This window comes from Ammodytes marinus (genome assembly GCF_949987685.1).
Source record: "Ammodytes marinus genome assembly, chromosome: 10".
NCBI lineage: Eukaryota > Metazoa > Chordata > Actinopteri > Uranoscopiformes > Ammodytidae > Ammodytes > Ammodytes marinus.
In genome coordinates this window covers 15831909-15859703 of record NC_137214.1, presented here as the reverse complement: position 1 = coordinate 15859703, position 27795 = coordinate 15831909, and the positions used below count along the sequence as shown (strand labels likewise).

General features: G+C 40.6%; 1 protein-coding gene across 1 annotated transcript; it reads right to left on the bottom strand.

The window, feature by feature from the left end:
• Positions 1–1895: 1895 nt before the first annotated feature.
• Positions 1896–27795, bottom strand: zdhhc9 (zDHHC palmitoyltransferase 9). The gene is made up of 9 exons (XM_080034975.1): positions 26947–27795; positions 18714–18874; positions 13337–13495; positions 11530–11667; positions 11072–11118; positions 9870–9974; positions 7395–7498; positions 7017–7128; positions 1896–5749 (listed from the first exon to the last, which is right to left on the bottom strand). The coding sequence occupies exons 1-9, from the start codon at positions 27108–27110 to the stop codon at positions 5564–5566; spliced, it is 1176 nt and encodes a 391-aa protein (XP_079891101.1). The 5' UTR covers positions 27111–27795; the 3' UTR covers positions 1896–5563.

The following is a 27795-nucleotide window of genomic DNA, read 5'->3' as shown; positions in this document are numbered from 1 at the left end:
CCAGTGTAAAGATCTGAAAACGGGTGATGGATTGACTTTTTCTGAATCCTGCTGAGAAATAAATCAGTGGATTCTTGACATATTCCTAAACTGACAGTGATCTTATTTTGTAATTGTCTTTATGTGGCAGTTGAGTCCATTAAACTAAGATTTCTGGCTTCTGGTTTGGTGTCTTTAAGGTTAGTGCTGACCTTAATTCATTATTCTTTGGTTTCAAAAAAATGTATTCGGCTAAAAAAAAATGTAATTGAAGAAAATGTGCTCATACAGGACCAAAGTCATATGGTGATATTATTATATACAGTAAACCTGTGTGTGGTAATGTTTTTAATAGGGCTGTCAAAATTAACGCGTTAACGCATTAATTTCTGGAATTAATGCATTAATTTTTTTTAACACAGAATGATCCGCCCCGCGTACATCCCACCCCGTTGATGTCGGGAGCAACAGGAGGAGAAAGATTGTCCGATCTGTTCAGAGCCCGCGAGGACTCAAACAAGCGTCTGCAGTTTTCAGAGGTGTGTGTGATTAGACATCAACATAACGTCGGCTTTCCGGCACAAATGAACAGTCCCCTAGAACATGGTCGCGCTTACACAATGATAAAATAAGACATTTGTATATCTTAACATTTGTATATCTTAAGCCTACATAGCTTGTTAAATAGACTGTTAACTTGTATGGATCCGAACATGCAAGTTTTTTTTAATATTTTTATCAAGCTCTTGCCTTTACTACAATAGGCCTACATATTAATAAAAGGGCAATATGCTCCTACAAGTCACAAGCGAGTGATTTCCCTTTTGGCCAACGATTAATGGGTGTGCTCTTATTGATGAATTGATAGGCATATATTTTAGTTTCATTTTAATTTATTTTCAGTATTAAAACCATGATTTGGATTTTCAATGAATAAAAAGACTAATTTTAAATGTACATATCCACCTTCTGTCAATTGCCTTTTCAGTTCATACAACAATAGAAAATTCGAATTTTTCAGGCATATTTCAAATGGTAGAATTAATCGTGATTTATCCACAGTACCCTGTGATTAATCGGATTAAAATTTGTAATCATTTTACAGCTCTAGTTTTTAATGGTAAAATATTTGGTTGTTTTGCATAATACATAACTTGGCAAGAGCATGTTAATGTTGGGGAACTCTGCATGTCATTTCTCTATGTTGAGATATGTAATTACCATTGATACCAACTATTCCCTGTCCTTTACGTAACATTCAAACCAGTTTAGCAGAGTCCTACCCAGTTTTATGGTCTGTTATATGTTGCGGTCAACCGTGTCAAATGTTATCTAATAATACTTTTCCATTGTCTTTGTTTAAGTTGTTGTCATTAAAGAGTAAGGATTCATAGTTGATAGGATCAAATAGTGTGACGCTAATTCAACAGTTTTTAGCTGGATGCGATACAGAATTGATACCCGATATGGAGGAACTGACAGCCATGAATGTGCGTTTCATATTTCATAGCAATACATCCCATCGTGGTTGAGATATCTCAGTCTGAAGCAAAGTGGTAGACCAAGCAACATCCCTTGAGCCACGCAGCCAGCATGTAGAACAAGAGACAATGACACCACTGAGCAACTTAGTGATCCAAAAACCAGACAAGAAGACGTGCATTAGTGTTAGTTGACGAATAGTGTCTCCGTATTTTGTAAGATGCTTCTCTCCCAGGATCACAGCCAAAAAAGATTTATAAACAATGTATTAAATTGTTTTAAAATTTAAAAAAAATTTAAAATTGAAATATTAATACAGTTTGTTATAATGCAGGGACACAAACATACCTGCATACACAACCAACTGAGCCATGTTTCTCACACCAGTGACTCCCATCGAAAGCAAAGACACATAATAATAAGACTATTGTTTATTTACCAGACACATTGATCATGTAAAAAGAAGTGAAGTCAATTGAATGAAATACATACAGAGTAACAGTGTCGATACTGAACAAAGTGAACATAAATAAAGAATTCCATCAATGGTATATTACTGTATCTGTATACATAATGTAATAGATGGATCAGAGCATTCAGATCTGACCATGGCATGGCGTTTTAACACAGGAATTATACATACAAGAGCTTGGCTCTGCAGACTGCAAACCCCTCAGAGCCATAAATAAAAATTAACTGTCCCTTTAAAATCAGCTTTGAATACCGTTACACAGCGTTTTAACACAAACATTTCATCTTCTTTCGAATACCAATCACATACATTCTTGCTTCTCGGTGACAGCAACACAAGGCTGTCAAATACAACAACATGTCAACTAATAGTTTTCACAAAGAAAGCCCACCAAGATCGAGTTCAGCTTCAAAACGTTGGTCTTGGTTTTCCTACTTCTTGTCGGAAAGTTTTCCAAACAAATACTCCGCTAAACTTTTTTTTTTTTTTTTACTTCACAGAAACAATACTGTCACACATATTACATCTTCTTCCAACAGAGAAGTGTCTGTATCTCTTCTGGGTGAAGATAAAGTGAAGACAGACAAATAATTAATCTTGAGCTGATATGGTTAGTCGATTAATCGATCAGTTGATTGACAGAAAATTGATTGTAAACTATTTAATAATCAATTACGTGTTTGGAATTTCTAAAGCAAATTTACCTAACAAGGTCCACATTTTCGGATAAATATCATGTATGAAATGTAGTATTTTTTGGGTTTAGGACTTGTTTGTTGGACAAATTAAACAAACTGAATATGTTATGTTAAATGCATCAACGTTTCACTATTTTCTGACATTTTATTGACCAAACAGTTAAAAATCCTTCAAAAATGAATAAATAATGAAAATAAATGGTCAAAATATTGTTGTCTCTGCTTGACAGAAATGATGGTGCAATGAAAATAATTATACAGCTGCCAACAATCCCAGCATCCTAACAAATAAAAAATTCTCACTTGGCAAATATATTTGGACTTTTGTACAAGTTAGGAGATTAGAAGAAATTGTGACTGTTTTGAGTCCGAGAGTAAATCATCTCAGGCAGATTTCCGAGTTTGATACAATGCTATTGACACACTAGAATATCTACACAAGTATATTTTTACAAACACTAACTCTGTCTTGCATACGATACAATCACTATTACAAACTCTCGCTACCAGCTAACATCATTTAAATACTAAGGATATGCGTCCCTTCTTTCCCACCCATTTTCTTTGTGTGGGTGCTGTCCCCCCTCGAGCAATTTACTTTAAAAAAAAAAAAATAATAAATGTAACGCCCTGTTCGAGGCTGTGCTCCATTTGTAATACACAGATGTGTGAAAACAAAGGATCGGACATCTGCCTCTGCCTCGTTTTTCATCTCTGCAATGACTAGCCACAGGCGGCTGCAGTGGAAGCGACATTGGGTGTAGTGTAATAATAAGTATCACAAGCTGCAAAAGATGCAATGAAAATAAGTAAAGAATGAGAGCCATTTCTTATGGAGGGAGGAGGTGGTTGATGGCGGGAAGAGAGAGGACTCTGAGGAAGATCAGCTGTGGTGTGAATCACAGGAGGATGTGTTCGATTTCACGGTACAATTAACATGGGCCACACATTCACGCTTCGAACAAAGCAACATAAAAACCTTGCTGCAATCTCTCCTCCTCATCAATCAACTGAGAGGTTTTAAGTTTTGCTTATTTTCCTGCGAAGAGTATGTACAAAGAATACAATTCCAAACAATGGCTTTGCGTTGTTTTTTTGTTTCATTTCGAATGGCAGTGGTTCCCAACTTTTAAGACCTGCGACTCCTCTAAACCAGCTGTGACCAGTTCAATTAGTTATTTATTTTCTTCTTCTCAGATCTTTTTTATTTTATTTCTAATTTTTCTGGAGGAAATGTTCACAGTTTTTCATAAGAAAACAGCACATGTGTAGTATTATGTAGACATCTTTTCCTATCCTGTTAAAGGGAATACTCAGATTTTTTCTGAAAAAAAGCAGTTGAGAAGATATCACTCTTATGTCTGTATGCTTTATATGATGCTCACATTCTACATGCTATCAAGCTAACTTAGCTTAGCATAAACACTGGAAAGAGGGTGGAAAGGCTTCTGTGGTTGGTTCCAAAGGTAAATACACCTACCAGCATCTTAAGCTTCCAAATTAGTTTGTTCAAACTGTACATAAAACAAAATGTGAAAACGACAGGAAGTCAAGAAAGAGTTCTAGGCGTAGTGCCACATTTTGTTTTTTGTTCATGATAATCAAACACCAAATAACATATTATTAGTGAGCTTTAGAGGTGCTGACAGACAAAAACAGAGAGGCCAGCTGTGTCCCCTTGTTTCCAGTCTTAACGCTAAGCTAACCATCTCCTGTCTGTAGCTTCTTATATAATGTACATACATTGGTTGTGGTGTCAATCTTCTCATCTAACTTGAATAAGCTACTTCTCAAAATGTCAAACTATATTTCTTTAATCATCTTGCGACCCCTTGTGGGGGTCCCAAACCTTCATTTGGGAACCACTGGTCTAATTAGGGTACAAATGTTGGCATTTTTCATTTATGGTATCAGTTGTAAGAACGTTGACATTTGATGGTGCAACTCTTGAAATAAGGCACTGTTACTACTAGTGTCTACCATCATTGGGAGTCAGGTCTTTTTCTCACACACACTTGGACTCTGTCTTAGTGTCACCTGGATACAAGACATGTACTGTGTGTGAAGCATTTCAGAGCACCACGTCACACTACATCATTGATTATTTAAAAATGGAAGGACAGGCGTTGGTCTGGATCAGATCAATACAAATAAAAATAGTAGATGCACGTAAGTAACAACAGTACTGAATGCAGCAATATCAGAATAAAAGGTAGATTTTGACTTGCCTGGAAGGATATCTCAGCTAAGGATTTGCATTTCCTCGCCCCTGCCTGGACATCATGTGTACTCACAGACTCACAGCTTGACCCTTCTTTCCACACCGATCAAAAAAGCTGCATGTCCAGCCTTCTTGTAGTTTGCATAGGGCATGTAATGTGCACACAACAGAAAAAACTGACTGTATGAAGTTTTATACATGTCCAGAAGTAATATTGTCTTTGCCAGACGCTTGCATGGGGTATATTTAAACTGGCCTCTCACAATAGTCATTACGCAGGTTTAAATACAGAGCAAAAGTAGCACTGACAGTCAGAGCAGCCCCAGTGAGGATGTCACACGCTCTAAGGTTGTTGTTTTTTTCTTCTTTTTCCCCCTCTCTGCAGTTCTCTCCAGCAGCTTCTCCCCCCCTGTGTGTCTTTTTTCCATGCAGTGTTCAGGAGACAGAGGAAGCTGCTGACTTTCCATTTAGATCTCTCCCCGTCCTGCAGGAGTAAGTGTCAATCAAACAGCTCTGCAGCCACTAGTGAGGGGGAGAAGGAGCTGCCGCAAAAGCTCGGCTCTTCTGGTGGAATGTAGGGCAGGAACAAACCGAGTCACCCGCACAGAAATCAGACAGATTGATCATGAAAATGTTTCAGCTGCTGGACTAAGGGCAAGATGCCAGGGAGGGGAGGAGGTAGGTACAATGGGAGCCGCCTCCTTCATGCAGCTAGTGGGTCTTGTCCTTGGCGAGGGATGTTTCTGCATCGGTCTCGGGTGAAGCCAAGGGCGGGGCCTTCTGAGCCGGAGGAGGGTGTTCCTCTTTGGGGGAGGGGCTCTCCTCTGCAGAGTCAGCGATGCTCGGCTTGGCATCATCAGGTGTGTGCTCGTTGGGGATGAGCGGAGCTGTGGTTTTCTGTGGAAAGAGAACAGCAGGAAGCTGATAAGATGGGAAGGCAGGAAGGGCCGCCGAAAACACACAGCTTGCGAACATTTCTGTCGAGATAACTTTGCAACGCGACACCTTAATGTGTGATGAGAAAGAGCAGGTGCCTGAAAATGTTTGGCACGATCTGGATTAATCACAAAGTGGGACAACCTCCCTGCGGGGTGTCCTTTATAACTAAAATAACTGGCCTAAACTCATAATGAAAGTAGTACAAGTATGTATAAAGACCTTTCAAATGCAGGAAAGGGGAGTAAACAGTTGTTCTGCCATGTAAATCTTAACATGATCAACGTTTGCGCAGCACAAGAAAGCAGTTTATCGTCTAGCTACTAGCAAGGACAGATCCAAACCAAAATACAATACATACATCAAAATGAAGAGTGCTTTCCACTAGGAGGACATTTCTTCTCACACGCACCTCTTTATTCTCTCCTACACTCTCTGTAATTGGTTTAGAGTCTGTTTTATGTCTGCTCTGTATCCAACATTTCTGTGCTTTGCAGCCTCAATCCACTTTAGAGCCAGACTCAGACCCTGTTTCCACCTGGCATTAATATGTGGTTTTTAGGATCCGATCGCGCTAACTACAGGTGGAAACACGCTCAATCCGCATTGAATGCGCATTGAAATTATCCACATTCGGAGGTGGTTTGAGACCACTTATCCACATACCCATTAACAGTGGAAACGCGTATGCGCATCTCATACACATTAGGCCCCGCCCACTCAACTGCGGCGAGTGACTGGGCGGAAACGCGTACTCATTCACGCGACAATTCACGTCATAAAAGCGCACCGTTGCAGGTAAACAGACAACAGAAAACAGAAAACATTGAAGATGGAGTGTATAAGCGGAAATGATGTACGAGCTGATTTCCATACAGCGCGGGGAATTCGAATCCAGATCGCAAACGCGCATAGAAGACGCATTGTTAAGGCCAGGTGTGAACAAGCATATTACATTTACATATAACGATCGGATTCCTCAGAACCACATATTAATGCCAGGTGGAAACAGGGTCTCAGAGAGAGAGAGAGAGAGAGAGTGTGAGAGTGAGAGTGAGTGAGTGAGTGAGTGAGTGAGTGAGTGAGTGAGTGAGTGAGTGAGTGAGTGAGTGAGTGAGTGAGTGAGTGAGTGAGTGAGTGAGTGAGTGAGTGAGTGAGTGAGTGAGTGAGTGAGTGAGTGAGTGAGTGAGTGAGTGAGTGAGTGAGTGAGTGAGTGAGTGTGTCTCACAGTGGTTTGTGGCACTGGGTTGCTGCTGCTGTTAGAGGCAGAGGCAGAGGGTGCAGCAGCAGGCGTTACAGAATCAGGCGAATCCTCCTGCAGTCCTCTTCTGTCCAAGACGCTGGTGGAGCGAGACAAGGCAATCAGTCATTAACTGCATCCTGCTCGTTATTCAACAGAAAGAGGCTTAGGAGAGGGAAATCTAATCTAAACTTATATATCACAGGCTCTGATACAGGACTCTGAGAGTCAGAACTCGGGAGAAAGAAAGAGACAGAATAAAGTAGATAAGCAAAAATTAAAATCTAGTCCTGTCTGAGATAATGTTGATTGGTGAGGAGCCATGAGCATAGCTCTTTAGTTTCAGGCTTAATCTGACAGGTTTACCTCGGGTACGTCGGGCCACAAAGAACCTCACAGCAGTTCTTGAAGAAGTTCTTATGGCTGTAGGGGTTCTGGACTCGGTTCTTTCCCGACCATGATCCTTTAATCTGGGCAAAAAAAAATGTACACAGCCCTCATCACTGGCGAGGCAAACCTTCTCAAAGCACCAAACAGCCTCCCAAACACGTTCGAACATCACATCCTGACTTGGTTATGATCTCGCTTTGAAAAAGATTTTCCCTCTGCTTATACCTTATTCAAAAGCATAGTTCCATTTTTAGATGTTACTCCTGCAGGCTTGGCTTTGACCTACTAAGAAGAATCTTGAGAGGAATTTAATGATTCCTGGTTTAATGGGATCTCTATGTGCCAACGGGTATAAACTAGCAACTACAGAATATAAAACTACTTCAATTATTAATTGAAAAATCTGAAAATGTGTACAAAAGAATCCCCCCCAGCGAAGAGTCCTTCGTGCTGTACATTCACTCTCAGGCATATGGAATATTTGGCAGCTAAAAAGCACGGGAGAGTGGTTTGGGCTGCAAAGAAAAACTAATGTTATGTACATTTTTATTTAATCAACATTCTTGTAAACAGACACTAGAATAACTCAAAATGAGCACAGTTTGCAGTAAGTATAAAAATACGACCATTTCTAATTTAATTTTTCTGTTATGCTAACATAAATATAGAAAAACACAAATATCAATTATTGTAATGCTAGGCTGATTAAGGAGTAATTTTCACAACTAACCCTAAACTAAACATACAAAGTTATCCTGCAGAGCATGAGTTTGCTCTGACCAACCCTCAGGCGAGGCAAACATGACAGCTCTTTTCTTTTCTTTGTAGCTGCAGCAGATATAGGTCAACAGTCTGCTCATACTTCAGTACATCATGTACTATTTGTGTGTGCGTGTGTGTATGTGTAAGGAGACAAAGTCGAAAGAGCATGTGTCATCCTATGGGAGAGCAGACCAGCTACAACAGCACTCAAGGTGCCTCGTCTTGTTCGCCCTTAATTCCACCGTCTGCATCTCACCCACCCTCCCTCATCAGACCCCCCCAGCGTTCTCTGCCACAGCAGTATTTCTGGCAGTGTGCCCAGGCCCTGCAGGTATCGATGTATCTATTATTATGCCAATCACATATATTGAAAAGCCCGGGCTGGCAGCAACTCTTTCAACTGCTGGAGCAACGTTGCACTGTGTGTGCACATTGCAGACCACAAAAAATGACGCCAGCCATCCCGCAGGAAAGAAAAAGGCGAATTATAAATGAATCACTATAACAAAGTGTGAGCAGACTCCCTTCTTGCTCTCAGCCATCTATATCCTCCCATAACCAACATCCTGAGTGTTGGTGCTCTGTGCCTCTCATCAGAGCCTCTGCAGTCACATCTGGGCTAACAAAGCCACCAATAAAATATACTGTACCCAATATTGCAGCTTGCATATACAGGCAAACCATAAATGAATCCCTTTGTGGATTCATCCACCTGCATCACCAACACTCAACTGTTTTATATCAGCCTGATTGTGTGTGAATGGCTGAATGGTAATGCGATCAAGCAATCAATACTTTTTTCCCCCCTCATTTAGCTCCTTCTAAATGTAGCTGAGAGTCAGAAACCAGCTGGTCTGTTTTCTTCTTATTGCAATGAGAAGCAGCAGCTATTCGTCTATATTTTTAGATTAGATCATCAGACTTTGTCGGCTTCGTGAGCAGAGAGGAGTCCAACTGCTGCTTTAAGCATTCAAAGCATTTACCAGACAATTTGTCATATGGCTCAAACTCTGAGCCAAACAAATCTATCCCTGCTGGATCCCTTGTAAGGACAATATTTGGTCTGTGGCTGAACCAGAAAAAAAGAGGACGTCACTTTCTAGCTCCTGTTTGCTCGCAGTTTCTGTTTTCTTTTTTGTTTGAGTTTACAGCAATTTCTGTATTTGCTTTTCTTTAGTTTAAAATACGATAGGCTTGTTAAACAAGCTGCAGTTTGCCAGCGCTCTGTGGCACGAGGCGGTGCTGTTGCCAAGGAAACAGCTCTGTAGTCTTAGAAATTGTAATGTTTACACCTCTGTGATGTATATTTATCTTTCCAGTCGCATGAAGAGAGGCTGCCTGATCACAACATTTACAGACAAAGTCTTTATCTATATGTCATTATACACCTTACTTTGACAATCCCATTAATGTAAATCTAAAAACAAACTATCTTGAACACGTCTAACCCTTCACCTAAACTCTTAAATATGCGAGGATTTATCTGTAGGACTTTTCTCTAATGTGGTAATTGTGGTACATTCACAAGTGGGTCCGTTTAGTTTAATTTAGAGCAAAGCGCTTTCCTTCTTGAGTTTAAACTAATTGGCTCCGCGAAATTATTGATACAAACTCAGTCAAAAGTGCCTGAATATCTGTAGTAGTAGAAAAGTGAAGAAATAAAAGGAATATGCAGAAAGATGCACTTACATCCTCATTGGTGGTCTGGTTGAGAGAGATCAGGTAGGTGTGGAAGCCGGTCAGTCCCACCACTGACCACAAGGTGAAGAAACACACCAGTACCTCCAGCACAGTGGACTCCAGTTAAGAAAAAACAGCATGAATGGCAGACAATTATGCAACATGATTATATTATATATTGGTCAATGTCATACAGTGCATGGGAGGCTTATATTCTTTTTACTGGGAAAAAGAGAAATTAATTACCAGCTGATATTCTCTTCAGTCTATTTGTTATGCTCCACTCATTGTTAGCTTGTTACCTGTCTAGCTTTCCCTTCTTACATAGTATATACTGAAATAAATAAATTGTAGCTGATTCACCCTTTGAAATCAGCTCATCATTTCTATCTAGTGAACAAAATGTGCCGGCTGAAATGACAACATTGGCCATCATGTTTCTACAGCAGTAGCAATCTAACTTAGTTCACAGTAGTTTCATGAGTTGGTGGGCATCTCTGACAGTTGACTTTTTAATGTTTCCAGCTAATTCATCATAAAATAAAAGTCTTGTAAAAGTGGTGGCTACGTAATATTATCATGCTAAACAACTGTGGCTAAAGCTACACGAGCAATGTAAAACGTTTGAATCTAAGCAAAGCTGCAAGATTATAAAAAAAGAGCTTTGTTCTTTCATTGCATTTCATTTGAGCTGGTTTGTTCAAGTATTATGAGTATGACAAAATTTAGGACCATACCTTAATATAGCTGTTTGGCTGATTAGATTTTATCAAAAACTCTGTTTTCACTGCCAAAGGATGGAAAGTAACCTATGTTTAGGCAAATAGCTATAGCTATCTTGGGTAATGTTAGCCAAGGTTGTTAAACATCCCCAAAATCCAATAAAGAGCAGGAAAGTGTAATGTTATTTTAAACTTTGAAATAGCATTAAGGACCTGCTTTCACACAGACAGCAAGAGAGTGTTTTTTTCTCGGTTTTAGGAAGGCTAAAAATGGACACAACTTCATCATGCAAAGAAATCCAAAGTCTGGCAGACCGCCTTTGCCAAGTTACAGATACTATGCTATTTTTGGAAAAAACTCCCTGTTTTTAGAGAGGTTCGGGAACGATCACAGGGGTGTCATTCTTTAAAAAGCATCATGATGTTTTTAATTTTCACTCTTAGGAAATCGAGACCAAGACTGTGGTCAGAGCTTATAAAAGGATATGTTCCCGGTGTCAACTTCAAAGTGTTCAAAAAGCCATTATCCACTGAACCTGTGGACAGAGCAAAACAGAGATACATTTTAGTAAAAAAGACACGATGCTTCCTTCACTTTTTATTCACATAAAATGGCACAATTTACACATATCACACTAGTAATACAACAACATGTCCAGAGATAACTATCTAGACTTGAAACTCTCTTGTTTCTACGTCTCTCTGTCTTCCTGCCGTCTGCATCAAGTTAAACAAGGAAGCAGGAGGATGAGGAAGAGGGAGGAATCATGTCATGCTGTCGGTTGCTGTTGTGTGTCATGTCACGTTTCAAGTCAAAGCATTTGCATGTACACCAGAAGCTGTTCCTGAACCTGTGTCGTGGGTCGCTCTTCCTGTTTTGCCACATACTCATTAAGATATGCATCTCTTCCTCCTGATTGGACAGAAATGAGCAACATGATACTCACGCATGACCACATGGACGATGTCGAAGGTGAATATGTAAATGGTGAGCAGGGAGAGGGACATGGTGAACAGGTAGAAGTATCTGTAGTTCCTCTTGCCCACACAGTTGCCCACCCATGGACAGTGGTGATCAAAACGGTCTGTGTAGAGGAAAGAGTAAAAAGTCCCCGTATAAATACATGAAGACACCAAGAGAACAGAGAACATTTTTGGACATTTTAGTCAAAGACAGCTTTGTGCATGCAGCTTCTGTAAACCTGCCGTCTAAATATAGTGATTGCTTCCTCTTTCAGAATTAGGCTGAGAGCCAGATGAAAGCAGGGCAGGGTCAAACGGACAACGGAGGTAAACATCTTGCTTTACACTTTTCTCTGCAGCAGACATGCCACTACAAAATGCAGATAAACACACGAGGCAGAAAACACAAGAGGTGCTGAGGATATAAGGTTACACGGGTGGATCATTTTTTATATAAGAGAAAGAACCTTATCATAAAGTTAACAATATTTGTTTAGCCATGCTGGCAGCATGACACCAGGGAAGGCAGTGTCTGTGGGGGATTTATTCTACTTCAATAGCTAATCTCTGATATTCCATCCAGTACCTGGTCAACATTTCAATGTGAACAAATATTCTACCTAGTAAACGCTAACACGCCTAACTAAGAAGCTGAACATGGTGAACATTATAACTGCTCAACATCAGCATCATCATTGTGAGCATGTTAGCAGACACACATTTAGCTCCAAGCACCACAAAGTACAACCTTAAAGAGCATGGCTGTAGACATTTTATACATATCCCCAAGATGTTTAGATTGCATAGAGTGCAGCAGGATGCCTTTTACTCAATATGCATGTCAAATCCTCTCAAATTATAGCTGGGAGCACTGGAAGCACTTGATAATCGAACTGAATATCCACTTTGTCCATTAGATTCAAATCACAACAGAGAAAAAAAAAGTCTAATGCATGCAGGACTCCAGAGGTCTGTATCCAGGCTCCCATGTGCTACATAGTTAAAACAACTGTCCAAACACTCACAGACAGCTCGCAATATACAGTATTAACCACAGAAGGCCCCTGGTCATTAACAAGTTATATTTCTGAAATGTCTTTTTTTAAATGTAGCATTTTCTGTGAGAGACTTTAAGTTGAGTTGAGGAGGGAAAGATATGACTGCAATAAAAGGGGGGACTAAAAAATGCTGCTGTGTCATGGTTTGACTATGTGTGTGTGTGTGTGTGTGTGTGTGTGTGTGTGTGTGTGTGTGTGTGTGTGTGTGTGTGTGTGTGTGTGTGTGTGTGTGTGTGTGTGTGTGTGTGTGTGTGTGTGTGTGTGTGTGTGTGTGTGTGTGTCTACAGCAGGTGGACACAAATGAACCAGTGTTAACAATGACTGAGCACTTATTCCCTTACTGAGCCTCCACTGTCTCCTCTGATACCGCCTAAGTCTACGCTCCCGTCAGACGCATTCCTCAATCATCAGGGTTGAGAGACACACAGCTACACACACACACACACACACACAAACTTTTTGCGCCCTGTCTTTTTAGTCAAGCATTTCTTTATAAAGCCACGATTTTAGAATTATTTAATCACTGTGACAAGCGTCTGCAGAGAGGTAATTTAGACCAAAGGCTCCAGTAATAATCAGCAAGCTATTTTTCTTCCCCACAAAACACTGCTCACCTTTCTATTTCTGACGAAACGGAAATACACCGATTTCAATGAGCAATCTTGTCAATTTTTGAAGCCTGTGTTTGAAGGGTAGAATTAAACTGACGGACAGATCAGAGGAGGTTTCTTACCGACACAGTTGTCACAGATGCTGCAGTGAGACGCTCGAGGTGGTCGGAAGATCTTGCAGGTGTAGCAGTACTTGAGCTTCACAATCTGGTTGTTGATCTGGACGTTGCGGATTCGAGGCGGCGGTCGCTGCCCTGCGGGGACGTTCCCGTTGGCAGCCTCTGTGGGGAAAAAACAAACAAAATAAAACAAAACACAACATTCATTAGAAGGTGATGGCAATCTCAGCATGACAAGAATCTACTCAAAAAAAGGTGTTGACAAATCACAATCCAGTACAACACCACAAACTATTTTTTTGAAATGACATATTACCTCCTCCGACAGTGTTTTCAAATAATGAACATTATAAGCTTCACAAATGTTAACATTTCTTGCAGAAGCTGTGCAGTGATTCACAATATAGTGTTTCCCTACTGTATATTCCCTAAATAGGCTGTGAGGAATGTGAGATTCAGTGACAAGGACAAGAAAAAAATAAGACGTAAATCCTCAGAGCTGAACCTTGAGGATGTCAGTGAATGACAACGTTGGCTTGATACGGAAATTGATGACGGTGGATGTATGTGTAATCACTGCTGCTGTTTTTTTAAATGTTATTTATTAGTAACAAATACTACCCAGTGTCCTGCTTTTTTGGTACATCAGCTCACATTCCTCGCACTGAAATAACGTGTCTCACAGTCATGTCTTTTGTTTCTGCAGTCACAAACCTAATGAAATAAAAAAAACATTGACTTGAATCCAGATATTTCTGATTATGTTGCACTGCAGGTTAGAGTGGCTGGCTAATGAGCAGAGGTCTGCTGCTGGATGGAATCTCTCAGGAGATGGCTGTTAGGGAGAAATCTAGCGGTAAAATACTGCATTGGGAAGGCGTCAATGTGGAGGCAATGGAAAAGAGAGAGCATGCTCATATTACTTTCTGGGGATAAAGAAAGATAAAGAAAAAAAATCGGTTAGAGAAATCCAAAGTTAGAGAAAGCTTTCAGATATGAACAGAAAAATACTACCTATCCTAATCTGCATGTTTATCATTTGATTAAAGCTCACAATGGAAGTTATTTGCAATGTAAAATGAAACAATTTTTTGTATAAATTAAAATCAGTGAAAGTGGCACATTTACAAAATAAAACAATCTAAAATATGTCAGCAGACATCAAAACTGAGGTGCATTTAATCAGACAACACACAATACATCGACAACAGGAGGTAGTATTAGTGGCTTCAAGGATAAACCAGCAGAAGATAAATTAATGAGTCATCACTCACAGGGAATGATGCCACTCCCTCGGGTAGCAAAGCTCTGTCTGCTAGTGGCATTACATATTCCAAGAGGATGTCTTTTCCTCGTATTAGCATTCCCCCTCTGGACCACTCGCTTACAGGCTGAGGGGACGACAGAGCACCGAGGCGGTGGAGGCTTCATCAACATGCCAGGCTCAACCTCACAATGAGATTTAACATCCCTACCTGCCTCCTCGACTGGCTGTTAACACGCCTGCACTCATGGCAATAACAAAGTATGTTTTTTAATGTGTTGGGGTAGCTGTGTTCTAATATAAGTGTGGAATGGATTTTGTTGAAACAAGCGCTTAATGTAGGTGAATCTTCTTCACACGATCCTGTTACCCAATCTAACTATTATGTGAATATCTTTAGGTGAATATATCTTGCTATTTTGGAGATTTCCTAAAAAATAAAACGGGAAAGTTTCAGGAGGAAAAAATGGGCAGTGAGGGTGAGGGGCTATGTGGCGAATAAAGTCAAATCGAAACATAAAGCCAGTGTGCTACTACATGTTTTTAAATAACTAAATAGGATGATGTGAGAGGTGATTTAAATGGATAGTTCAATATTTGGGTAAAAATGCATCTGCTTTTATTCTACAGAGAATTAGATGAGGATTGACACCACTTGGATATATGAATGTATATGAACAGCCAACTAACTTAGCTTAGCATATTAAAGGACACAAAAGGAAACAGCTAGCCTGGTTTTGTCCAAATTAGGGATTATGTTTTTTTTGTTTTGTAGCTTTGAAACTGATCCAAATCATTCACTTTGCAGTGTTTCCCCTAGAATTTTTTTTAGGCCCGGTGGTAAGAGCTGATAAAGAGTATGCATGCCGCGTGCGTACCAAATTTCTAGAAGAAATTGACCAAAACGAACCCCATTTGGGATGAGCCTCTTTTGACAGCCTGTTAAAAATTAGGGCATAGGGTTATGCTTTCACATTTGTACGTTTGTACATGTGGTGTTTCTCACAGGATTTTTAGATCCTGCTGGGTGAGAATGGACATTCTAGGGGGGTCTGGGGGCATGCCCCTGCAGAAGAAACCTTATCCTTTTTAAAGTTAAATGCATCAATCTGGTGCACTTTGAGAGGCGGAATCTGATTAATTCTGTGCTCTGTAAACAACATATGCCCTGCCTATAACTATTTTCTGTAATAATTTGGAGACACAAGCCACGTAAACTATTGAAGAAAAACACATGGATTTCAATAAAAAAACAATAAACACTAAGATCTAATATAGACAGGTCCTGTTTAGACTCATTTCTGGAATAATCTGAATCACCTCACCTTGAAGCTAGCCTATTGAAAAATGTTCTTTATTTTTTTTTAATGCAAATAGCCTTGTTGAAAATAAATGAATTAACATAGGCTACACATCATGATTAGCCTATCAACATGTGTGCTACATAAGGCAAATTCCCTATTCCGACCATTATATTTCATCTAGCCTATTTCTCAATTTAAAACATACAAATAAAGTAGCATTGAAAATACAAAAACATAAAGCTTGTAGGCCTACAATAGCCTGCTGTTTTCAAGATAACTTGACAGTTAAAACAATAAATAAATTAATATGTCCCTTGAAAATAAATGAATGCTTTTCTGAGAATGTCAAAGGCAGTAGCAGTGTGGCACTTCGGTAAACTTACTGAAACGAGTGCATGCCGTTTTTTTCAGCGCTGTCTCAGCTGTTGATACAGATTGGTTGTGTTGCCACGGCGACGTAGCGATTTTAACTTTCTAAACTTTGCGCAGCACTTTTTCCTGTTCAACGTCCCTGTTACTGAGTCCTTAGTATCTCCATAGAGCAGGCGCTGGTTTTATTTTCGCCACTAGTTCAACGTTTGCTTGCTAGTCATGCTCCTGCTCATTGTCTTCCGTGTTTTAACAAGTGCGCACCCGCACCGAATACACACGCGCATCGCGCCGCGCGCAGACACACATACACACACGCAGACACACAGATCAGCTGATGGGATGATCAAACGAGAGGTTGTAAAGACAGGCGCACACGAGGGGTAGACCGACAGTGCCGCGCAGACGCGCGCATATTATTATTACGGAATCAATGAAAAATTGATAATAATTTTTTTTTTTTTATTATTATTTTTTTTTTAAGTTAGGCTGCTGTTGGCCTGGCGGGGGGTCCCGTTGGCCTGGCGGCCCCGCCAGGCCTGTACAATGGTAGGGGAAACACTGCTTTGGGAAACTTCTCTGATTAGATATGCAGATTTCCCCAAATGATGCAGATAGAAATGAATACTACAGTTCACTTATTAACATGTTTTTGACGCCTTAAAACTGCAATTCTTCTTTTTACAGGGGGGTTACTCAATGATATGGGGCAAAAAATAATCAATGCTTAAAAAATAATCCTTAGTTGTAGCTTTATCGACATAAATATTTTCTGATGAGATTCCCTCATATGAATTATACACACAGACTGCACACTCTCCACCGGGGACATCACGGCCAGAGCTAGTAAGACCGGGGAGCCATTGTCATCCAGCAGGCGGTTATGAGTCACCATCATGATGAGAGAAGTGCTGGCTGCCGGCTAACCCATTCTCAGGGGACAGAGTACATCAGCCTTGATTTTTTTTTTTTTTTTTTTTTTTTTTTTACAGCCGTCCTTTGTCATTAGCTGAGGCCAGACTCCACCCATGCCTCTTGAGCGGAGTGGAGAGATCAACAAGAGTGATGGCTGAAGGACACCGTGAATCTTTAACTGAGCCAAAGAGCGAACATTGAACAGCAACACTGGCAGACGCGAAAGGGGGGCTGCATCAGAAATATTACGGAATAAAAGCCTTTTCGTACAGTTATAAACAGAGTCTTGACAGCCTGCATTGTGTGGACATGAAAAATATGATGCTTATGAGGACAACAAGGCTTTTTTGTCATTATTTTTTGTCATAATGCATAGCTTGTTTTGTGCAATGAGACAACAGGGTCCCCTGAAATGAATGTGCGTTAGTTGTGTGTCTTTAACCTTTAGCAACATAAAGTATAACAGACATGAATAAACCAAAAGGACCCAGGCTGTCTGCTCACTGCTCAACTAACTAGCATACTGAAGTATTTATGCCTCCAAAACACTTCCCCTTGAGCTATTTCCACATAACTTTTATCCCACATCTCTGAACATTATTCTGTACAAAAAACAACAAGCTCGATGGTGATGATGTAAGAGCACATGGACTGTAACCTATTGTCCTGTTGTTGACATTTGAATGGATTCAGATAAGGCATTTGTGCCTGGTGGCGTTATCAGTACTGATTGTGCATAATATGCACACGTCAAGGTGAGGAGCATAACTATAAATCACACAAGAAGAAGTGAGCCTACTTCAAATCTGCATCTGATCATTCTGGAGCATGAACGAGGATTCTCCTGGGCTGGCTTCACTGTTTTCTAATATTATTATCAGTAATACATTTTCAATAAAACATTAACATAAACATATTCATGTGTTGTGCTAAAAGCATTCTTCACATGAACACAACCATTGTATATTTCTTATTCCAGTCAAATTCTGTTAATTGAATTCAATGGTACCGTCAGGAATGTTTCACTAAATGTACTTAAACCGGCAATAACTGATGTTTTTGGCTACTTGGGGCAGCAAAACAAGTTGGCATATCATCCAACCTTTAATTTGAACTTGATTAACTTGTTTAGAAACTGTTCCTTATTAACACATTCAGCAGTTACGAAGCAACATTATCATTCATTTGTAGTAGTGTTTCTGGCGACCTGAGGGATTAAAGTCCAATGGTCGCTCTCTTTTAGCTCTGTTTTTGGTCTTCAGCAACATCTGAATCAGATTGAGATGACAGTTGGTGGGTCTATTGGTCACTGTCAATCAAATCTGATGACATCGCACCCACAAAGTCCTGAGGAAGTAGACTTAGAATAGTTTCTAAATGTGTATTTATTATTAAATACTACTAATTGATAATTGCTTTGTAAAGTCATAAATATTCAACATTATTAAGAAAGATTTTAAGCCAAGTTTTTAGGTGAATAATAATGAGACAAGAGCATAAGAAAATGATGAAAAGTAAACTGACTCACCTATTTCCATCTCAATGAACGTAGCTTCCTCGGGGAGAGCCCGTGGCAGCACCCCAGGGTCACTGAAGCTGGTCCTCAGCAGCATGGCCATGACGAAGAGGAAGAGCAGAATAGCAAAAACTGGGATGGCAGGAGACAGATGGACGGCCAGGTACGGACATCTGTTCATAAAAAAATCATTAAGAAGATTAAAATTGAGGGACTGATGATAAAGATAAAGTTGAAAAGCAGGGAAAGTTTCTCAGATGGGCGTCATCATCAATGGGAACAAAATATGACATTTTGGACTGACGGTTTGACAAAACAAGATGTTTTCTGCTGACATAACCTTAGGATTTTATAGACTAAATGATTTCATTTGGCAGATTAATTGATTATACAAATAATCGTTAGTTGATAGTACCAGATTTAGAGTTTTGCATAACAGCTACACATGAAAACGGCAGACAACATGGTTAACAGAAATGGGAGAGACCTCTCAAAGAAAGCATGTGCAGAGAGGCCAAGGGTTGACATCACACAAAGTCTGAACTGGTGTCCTGAGCATAAGGTTGTGAACTGTGAGAGCTGCCCTTTCTCTGGGCCATGCCGAAGTCAAGGCCATGAATAAACAACATCATGCCGCACTCCCGTTGCCTTCTGGAAGAGTGGAAACATTAGCATAACTGCGTTTGCTAGGCCTTTGAGATTAGAGCCAGCAGGGCTCCTCTGTTGAAAAAGGCCCGCTGCACAGATGTGAGCTGCGGAGCAAAGTGCTGCGACAGGATAGAGAAGTAGCAGCAAAGGCTTATTCACGCAGTTATTAATAGTTCAACTGGACAATCTCACACGGCCAAGATCATATATTCAAAATGCATAACTGATGTTTTCGACAACATGAATGCAAGATACCTTTGCATAACCAGTACAACACTAACCTTTGTTCTGCATGTTATGCCTACACAGACACACACACTCTGCTTTTATTATTTTGATCATTGAAATCCTCCTGACCATTTACATGCGTGCTGAAGGAAGCATTTTCAAATCTCTCCTCTGAAAAGATTAATCATCAAGGTCAATAAACATATTCAGTATATGGTAGAGCTAAAACGATTAGCCGATCAATCAATAAGATAGCTCAATAAATGAGCAACCTTTTTCCATTTCTATATCAAAAATGCACGCACCGTTACAGCAACCGTTTCTGTCGCCTTTTCTTGAGCCGGAGAGTGAGGCAAGAAGGAAAAAATAAAACTTGAACTATACTTTTAAACTGTAAAATGCATTTGTGTGGAATATAATATCCCATATTGCCCAAAGCCATGTCTCTGTATCACATATCAGCCAAAACACTGCATATACAGTTACGTAAACATAGGCGGACCTGTAACTTGTTGTGGGTGTCCGAAACTGTTTGAAAGCAGCACTAATGCATTACTATGGTTTTGTGATGGTTTCTGGTTGAGTTGGGGTTTGCCCTTTAGCCAACATAATGCCAGCCATAATATTGTCTTGTTTTCCCTGGATGGCATTTCCTACAATCTTCACCACATATACACACACACACCCTAAGCTGACGGGAAATGTATATGGTAAAGGACGTAGCCGAGTAAACAACAGCCAGTTAGCCCAGCCTGGCAGAGAACAAAGTCCACCTCAATAAACTCATTCAAAAGCCAACTCAAAACTCACCTCTTCAAGAAAGCATATGACACCTGACTCAACCCATACCACACCTGACTCTATTTTGAATTTGTTTTTGTATCTTGTTTTTGTGTTTTTTTTCTTTTCTTTATGTAAATTCTATGTGATGTAAAGCGTCTTTGAGTGACCTCCAAAAAAGCGCTATATAAAACCTATCAATTATTATTATTATTATTACCTGTTAATTCGCAATGTGTATGTGCAGTGAAAGAACCAGGTACGTCAGAGCATACCAGAGCACTGATGAGACAACTACACGCACCACACCTGCTGAACTGGTTTGAGCAGTTTCCCTGCAGTGCCTTTTTTTCACACTAATGGTAACTTAGAGCAGAGATCAAATCAATAGAAAATGTTCCATTGGACCCAGCTTGTGAAGTATGCTTGGATCATTTGTTAGAGCAGAGACTGCAGAGAGCAGCCAGTGGATTTAAACTGGGAGGGAGGAGGGGCAGTCTGTCGATGAAGTGTAATTCCTGTAATGATGACTGCTGGGTATTTGGAGGCGCACTCTATCATGGCTTCCCATCATGCCCCCCACGTCCTTCCAGGATGCGACCATTTCCTCTTCTGTTGAGGAGCAGGGTGGTGCTGGCACAGTGACGCACTGTGTGTTCATCATTCACCACAGAGGCTAGCAGAATAACTGGACTTAATCAGGCCCTTTTTCCATGTGGGGGAAACGTTTTAATCAGCCAGACGATCAATCACACCACCAAAGGACTCGTTAATACTTTCACATATAGCCCCTTTTTCAACTTTCTGCCCTCCATGAGGCTCCAAATAACCGGTGGTGTAAAGTTACTGAGTTTTACTCAAGTACTGTGATGAGGTCCTGCTTTACCGTTTTTCACTTAATGGTACATTATACTTTTACTCCAAATACACAATAATGTATTCATTTCATTTGACAACTGGCTTACATGCACATTTAAAACCCTTAAAATGACTATAAAATATGAGGATTTCTGTGGAAAATAGACAACCCAACAGTGTATAAAATGGACAGCATGAGGGCCACCTCTGCCAGCTACAACAGTGAAAAGCAAAACTTCCTAAATGTCTGTGGGGAATTCTATCACTTTAACATTTGAGGTACTTCTGCATACGTGAACAAGAAGTTATATAAATTGGAGCACCCTTTTAATGAAAGCACCTATTCACTTGCTTCCGCTCCTGAGTTAGATGAGAAGATTGACATAACGCTCAGTTATTTGCTTAATATGAAGCAGCAGCTGAAGATGTTAAAGAGGACCTATTATACTACTTTTCTGGTCTTAATTTCTTGTTTTACACTGCTATAGAGCAACCTGACACGAATCACATCACAAAAAACTATGTAGATTTTCGGGAAGCTCTTTCTCTTATTTTGGCGATCCAGCACGTCCTGTCAACACTTGAGTGTGTGTGCATCGGCAATCTCCGCTCCCTCCGCCTGTGATCGGCCATCTCCGCTCCCCTCCCCCCCTCCTGCAAACCCCACTCCGTTGTGATTGGTTACCTTCCTTCCGGAACACTTTCAGTGGCGGGAAGCGCGAGCATGGACCAATAAGGGCGCGAGGCAGACGCGAACAGGGAAGTGACAGCATTACCATACATGGAAACATCCGCGTGGTGACTTCACAAAGTTACATGCGACGTCACAAAGTTACAGAAGGGTAGACCGCTTTGAACACGTGACTTCTCGACTGGCTAGAATAGTGCTTAGTGCTCTGCACAGACACCCCAGACGGTCAGCAGGGAATACGTCGAAATGCATGTAAGTCATTATTTGATAATTTAGTATGGTTAAGCATGACTATGAATCATCATAACAACGTTTATAGGTCATAAAAGTCAAAAAGCATCATAGGTCCGCTTTAAGCTTAGCTTAGCATAAAGATGGGAAAAACAGGAGGAAGCAGCTAACCCGAGTCTGTACAAAAAAATAATAATGTGCCTAGAGCCACCTGTAAAGCTCACTTATTATGTACAATAACTTGAAATAAGCATGAAATACATGCTTTTCACCTGCATGGTGAGTTCCTGGAGTCCCAACCGATTGCTGTGTATCTAGTGCAAAATTAAACAAACCAGGGTTTTAGGAGGTGCTGGTTCGGAAATCCTGGGAAATTGTCTACATTACATTTGCCTCTATGATTTTTTTAAATACAATACTAAAATAAAAAACTGGCAACTAAGCAATATAAGATATTTACTGTAACCATGTTAAGACATTGAATTCAAAACCACACTACAAAAAAACATTTATTTTCACTAACTTCAGTCTGACTCAGGCAGTGCAAATTAAAAGGTGCAATACGTATGTAACGTTGGTTGTATCAGAGAAAACTAAAAATGTTCTGAGGTTTATTCTCACTCAATCTAACTGAATAAACAATCTTTCCTCAGAGTAAAAATGTATCACTGTTTGAGGTTAGAAAGCTACCTTAAAGTTACTGTTTCACTGTTGTTGTTGTTGTTGTTGTTTACAGAAGCAGGGCCCACAATTTTGTTTACAAACATATTCTTGTCTTATGTTTAGTTACAGGTACCTCAAATTAATTTTGTTTAGATTTATGATGATATAACTAATTCAATACTAAGAATTACATGTAGAGAAAATATGTTTTGTAAACCAACAGCAGGCCCTGCAAACGTAAACAAATCCTAAATCCTCGGAAACTGCATAACGCACCTTTAAGTGTTTCTGCAATGTGCTTTGCTGTATTTCGTTTACTTAATGCCCCTACACAACTGTCATAAAATCATAAGGGTGACCATTAGGCCAGGAGTTGTTGGAAAATAGCATGGAGATTGTTTAATAATGGGATCAGAATATCTGAAAAAGCTATAATCAGCTAGTCATACAGGACAATAAACACTTTAAACATATGCAATGATTATATAATAGAGAGTATTACATAAGAGATACACGATACAGCTTACTCTGCATGTGTGTGAAGTTAATTTTGCTGTGTGTGTGTGTGTGTGTGTGAGGCGGGGGGGTTGGGGGGGGGGTGTTAGATGCAGACTTTGATCCAGAGGATTTCCCATCTTAATTGAGGATGACACAAGCTCAGCGATGAGAAGCTTCAGTAAGGATAGCGCTTAATTAAAAATCTAATTCTAACAACAATACCCCTGAACACGGGTACTAATACATCACCACATCATGCCTTGGGGAGTCATGACATTTTACCTTTGTTGAACATTCCAAGCCTCTTCTTTATTAATACTTAACAGTGGCAAGCTGTTGCAGAGCCGAATGAATCATGCTACAAATGAATAATGCACTTGCTGTGCAGGCAGATCCACAGCGGACCTCGGAAACAGCCCTCCAACGTATAGACATCTGTAGACATTCTACCTTTCTTCTGTGGCACTGCTGGAAGGAGCTCACAAACTCTACTTGCCCTCTCTTTTTCCTAATACAGACAGCAAAACACTCCATTACCAAACTTAGTGAACATTCTGATTGAAGGGGGATTTCATAAGTCCCTCTTCAATAGAAATCTTAATATTGCCGTTTCCATGGATGTAATTATGCTTCTCCAGTTTGTGCCCATACTGTATTACTGTTGCATTTGAGTCAAAGAGCCAAGCATCCTTTTACAGAAAAATAAACACCAGACTGTTTCGGGGGAAAAAATCCTTAAAATACATAAAATATCTAGACAGTGAAATATGTAGTCCCTTGTTATGCAACACCTATATATCCATATTAGAGTGATGAAAGCGGAGAGCCGGCCGAGGTCCTTTTACTGGGATTTAAGCTAGGATTACAGATGTTGCGTCACAGAATATTCACTAAGTGAAATGAAGAATAACCATAAAGCTGGCGATTTCATATAGGCCACATTAAAAACAATACTAGCGATTTTACAGCAGGTTTAAAGAGGCAGCCGTTTCTTGTAAAAGAACATCTTTTTCAAATCCAACCCATGAAGACAAAGTGAAGAAACATGTCAAATTTGCCTCCCTGGTGGGCAAAAAGCATCACTTCATCCTCCACTGACAATCAGCACTCTCTCCTTCTGCCAGAGAAGCTTCCAGAGAACAAAGCCTGTAGATCACTGTTACTGTAAATGGAGCATGCACTCTGAATAGGTCATAAATCATGTTATTGCTCATTTAGCCAGGGCCTTCAGATGCTTTTTTGATTGGCTCACAGGGAAACCGGGTGGGGTTAGATGCTGAGGGGTCGGTTACAAGTACTCCTCTGACTGCCACTGCTCCCTGTATGGGCTCAGCCCTGCCCTACTCCTCATGTCCACATTTTATGAAGCAGACTAGAGGACTGGCAGTGGGAAGGACACACAGAATGCCTCCACCTTGCAGCATATGCAAGGATGTAGATAGAGTACAGAACACACATACACACATACAGACAAAGAGAAATGGTCCAGTCTAAATTCATGCACATATGCTTCTCTGGCCTAATGGCTCAGCGTCATGGCGCGGACAGACTGATATCACACTGTCCTTGTGTTCCAGTTTCTTGTTCCTCCATCCAAACACCATAGGTGGCCTTCCACATGCACATAAGCATGCATTAACGCACACCGCATACACAGCTACACAAACATAAAAATAGCAACCAACCCTGTGAACATGATCGACTGCTAGGAAGCCATTTGCGGATATATAAATGTTGACATGTACAATCCTGTTTTTAAATGAAATGATTGGATATTAAATGGGCAAAAAAACCTACAGGGTAAGGTCATTTAGTCCTAAAACTGATCCCGCTTGTAAAGGATAAAAGAGGCCAAGTCCACCTCCGCAGTGAGTAATTTGTTTAGTTGTTCCTAACGAGCCAACATGTGAGGAATTAATACCCCCCCCCCCCAAAAAAAGGGAACTACGATGGAAAGACAGAGTATGTACAGAATGATGAACTACAAATTAACTACAAAAGAATGCTAAATCTTAGCTTAGATTAGAATGATGGGGTGTTTTAGTACAGAGTTCGTTTATAGATTTAAAAAAAGACTACAGTAATATTAGACAATAATTGGAAGATGAATCTATTATAAATATAATTATAAGGCTGTTTCAATCCACAATACTGAACCACAATGTTAAAACACAGTTGTAAAACGACAGCTTGAGAACACATTAACCTCAGAGCCTTTTTCAGAGAAGGCTCTGACAGAGGTTTCAATCAGATAGACGTATCAACATAGTGTGTAATGTCGAGTTACAAAAATGACCCCCATGTTGTCTGGGTCTAATCTCCACGTTATTATCCAAACCCCATGAGAGATAACTGTGTACCACTGTAATATATGAACACAGCATGCTAACAATTCTCCAGCCATAAGTCACCACCGCAGTGCCTCCATAGGGCTCTGTATATCCGGCCTGAGCAATATCAGCCCCCTCTCCCTTTCTCACTCCTAACCGGACAACAGCTCCTTCTGTCCACACTCTGAGGAAAGCAGAGGGGCCATTAAAGAGCAGAGAGGATGGGCAGGGCCTGGCGCTGTGAGAGCTGCCAGTCTCTTCCTTGCTTGCTATGCTTCAAATGCATTGAGCCCTGGTATAGCTGCATTCACCCCCACATTCAAAGAGGGGTTACAATTTTACAGGACAGGATTTTGTGCTAAATCCTTGTGGCAAAGAAAAGAGAGAGAGAGAGAGAGAGAGAGAGAGAGAGAGAGAGAGAGAGAGAGAGAGAGAGAGAGAGAGAGAGAGAGATGAAAAAACATGGAACAAAGAGATACAATTAGTGTTGGTTAAATGAGAAGCAACCCCACTTTGTTTTCCTTGTTCAAATGGATGCTCTTTATATAGAAAGCAAATTCTCTGTGAAGCATTGACTGACAGGATCTAGGTTCACATGCTGCATCCGAGCTGGCCCAGCAGGGTTTGGAGTGCTTAAGAAGTCCATTGGGTTGTATTGTGTGGGTAGTGGGTTGAGACAAAACTGCTGAGACAACACAAAAAGGGGGGCAGCTCTCCTTTCTTAAAAGCTGGACAGCTAGGGACTATTAAATATTTAACACCTCAGTATGTGTGGTCAATCATAAACCTTTTCTCTGACAGCGGCTGCAATTTCAGCAACAAGACGTGTAGGGCTTATCCACAGTGTGACTGGGATATTTCCAAAAACATAGAACTTTTGGTTGCAAGTTGCAACAAATGAAGGACACAAAGGAGGTGACAGGTCAGCTTACAGTGAGACCGCACCAGAAAAACACTGATCCAAATGAATCTATCCAACATTTCTTGAAAGCTAAAGGCTACTATTCACATCAGTCAATGAAGACAGAAAATAGGCTAGTCACAACTTAAAGCAACTTAAAAAAAAAAGTACAGCCACAACTGACAATTGATCTAGGCCTATTCTGTTGATCAACTAATCAATACATTAACGTTGACTGATGTTAATTAAGGTTACTCACTATACAAACATACAATGAAATATGTTTTGGGGATTATGAAGAGGTAGCCTACTTGTGAACCTACACTTTTCTGGAGCTAGATCATAATTTTGACTACTGTGGCTAGCTGGGATTCAGAGAGAAAGAGAGAGAGAAGGATGGGTGGGGGGATGACTTACTCGAAAGCAAAGAAGAGCGAGCAGGTCCCGACGATGAGGAACATGGTCAGGTAGAAGACTCCTTTCTGCCGGGCCATCATCACCCGTCCGTCGCAGCAGAAGGTGTTTTTTCCCGGGAGCTTCTCCCATTTTCGCACCTTCCGTGTTATCATCACCGCCGACATGGTGGTGGTGGTGGTGGTGGTGGCCTCCTCCACCTCCTCTTTTTCTTCTCTTCCTCAGATCAGTCCTACCTCACGGGTGGATGTCAGGTTGTTTAGACTGTGAAACGAATCAGACCACAAGCTGATGGGTTTCGAGAGGATCCTTCGCCCATAGGCTATAGGCTATTCTTCCCAATATCGTCCAGTCAATGTGGCACAAAGTCCACTGGCAAAATAAAAACAAACCGCTCACTCTGTTGTAGTTGGCTATACAGATTGTGTCGCAGTCCATTCAGCGTATTTCTAATCCATGTTATTTCCAGTATTTTCGTCCTTGCTGCAGCATGTCATTCCACAGAGAGAGAGAGAGAGGCTCCCACGCCGCTCACACACACCCTCAATCCTCTCACCGTCCGCGGTCAACACTGGAGAAATTCATCCAAACGCTTGCGCCAGATGTTGCCCAGCAGAAGCTAGACATTCCAGACCTGGCTGTTGCATCGGGAGAGCGGACCTTGACCGATTGACATTCATATCATGTAAAATCATAAAAAATATCGTTAAGATTGCGAGCTGCTCCGTGCGCACAGACTGTTTAGAGCATTCTTCTGGACGAAGTCCGCACGTCCTCGCGTCACAAACTAAAAATCCTTCCAAAAAAAAAACACGATCGCCTTGAAGGACAGCTAACGCGTAAAGCTGTTTC

Coding starts and splice junctions, on each gene's coding strand:
- zdhhc9 (XM_080034975.1), bottom strand. CDS start 27,110: ATGTCGGCGGTGATGATAACACGGAAGGTGCGAAAATGGGAGAAGCTC. Junction 18,875..26,946: donor TCGCTCTTCTTTGCTTTCGA/GTAAGTCATCCC, acceptor TTTTATGAACAG/ATGTCCGTACCTGGCCGTCC. Junction 11,119..11,529: donor CATCGTCCATGTGGTCATGC/GTGAGTATCATG, acceptor CTCTGTCCACAG/GTTCAGTGGATAATGGCTTT.